The sequence below is a fragment of the Monopterus albus genome, unplaced genomic scaffold, assembly GCF_001952655.1.
Source record: "Monopterus albus unplaced genomic scaffold, M_albus_1.0 scaffold5.1, whole genome shotgun sequence".
Lineage (NCBI taxonomy): Eukaryota > Metazoa > Chordata > Actinopteri > Synbranchiformes > Synbranchidae > Monopterus > Monopterus albus.
This window is the reverse complement of record NW_018127885.1, coordinates 2274132-2275458: the sequence shown is the minus strand read 5'-3', so window position 1 is coordinate 2275458 and position 1327 is coordinate 2274132. Positions and strand designations below refer to the sequence as shown.

General features: G+C 33.2%; 1 protein-coding gene across 1 annotated transcript in view; it reads left to right on the top strand.

Annotated features, from left to right (window-relative positions):
• Nucleotides 1–1327, top strand: part of fkbp16 (FKBP prolyl isomerase 16) — a 34095-nt gene that overhangs the window by 30391 nt on the left and 2377 nt on the right. The window contains exon 6 of the mRNA XM_020613793.1: nt 829–906. Coding sequence (XP_020469449.1) covers nt 829–906 — 78 coding nt within the window. The remainder of the gene's footprint in view (nt 1–828; nt 907–1327) is intronic.

The window sequence follows — 1327 nt, the reverse complement described above, 5'->3', positions numbered from 1 at the left end:
TCCTGTCATATACTTCCATGAATATATTTAAAAATTGCTCATATGCTTTGTCTAAGTCTTCCTCTTTGTAAACTGCATCCCAGTCTTGCCCCATAAAATCCTCTTTTAGCCTCCTTACAGCATATTCGTACATCACCCTCCTATAAAAAAGATTTGTTTTTGGCCTTTCATTTCTAACGTGGCAGTCATAACCAAAAAATACTGGTAGATGATCACTGATATCATTTATAAGTAATCCACTAGACATTTTGCTGTCAATAACATTGGTAAGTATATTATCTATTAGTGTTGCATGCTGGGTTGTTAATCTACTTGGTTTTGTAATTGTTGGGTATAAACTGCATCTATATATTGTGTTAATAAACTCCTCAGTTCCTGTGTGCTTGTTAGGATTCAACAGATCTATATTAAAGTCACCACATATGAACATTAATTTATGACTTATTGGTGAGTAATTTTCTTCCATCCAGTCATTAAATTTTTCTATCCTGGCTCCAGGTGCTCTATAAATACAGTTTATTACAACATTCTTCTTTTTTTCCAAAAGTAGTTCAACAGTCACACATTCAAGTAAATTATCAACTACCCTAGACATTTTGTCTACATTCTTAAATTTTTAATTCTAAATTCTTAATTTATTTAATCTTCATCAACCAATAAATGATTATTGGAGTGAGATTTCCTGGAAGGAGGAGAAATATATTTTTAATGTGTGATAAGATTAGATTATTTTGGAGGAAAAAAAATCTAACAGCTAAATTATTGCCGTTTCTTCTCTGTGTGGGTCCTCCGGCACTGTTCACGCTGTGGGTCTCTGATCTCTTACAGCTCCTGTCAGACAAGGGCGAATACAAAGAGGCAATGGAGGTGCTGAAAAAGGCCCTGAAACTGGAGCCGACCAACAAGGTGAGATTATGTGTGAACTGGTCCAGCCCCTTGGCACCTTTCTTTCAAATCCACATCCATCTCTCATAAATGAAGGAGAGGAAAGGCCATTCTAAGTTTAGGCCACTATCAGTATTGGAGCCACCAAATCTACCAGTGAATACAAAAAAAATATTTTCAAATATGTTGTAGTGAAGGCTTAGAACCAGTTCAGAATTTTATTTTTAGCACTAAAGAAACTCATGGCTGGACTTTTATTTTACACTGAGTCATGAATTAATGATTTTATGTCATGCGGTTATTTATACACTTTAATAAAAAATAAACAAGGTGTTGAAAAAGTTTTATATAATTTCAATATCTACATTTGAATATATTGATAGTAGCTGCTTTATATTAAAATATAATCGTTTATAGGCTGGGAAAAAAAAAAAAAAAAATT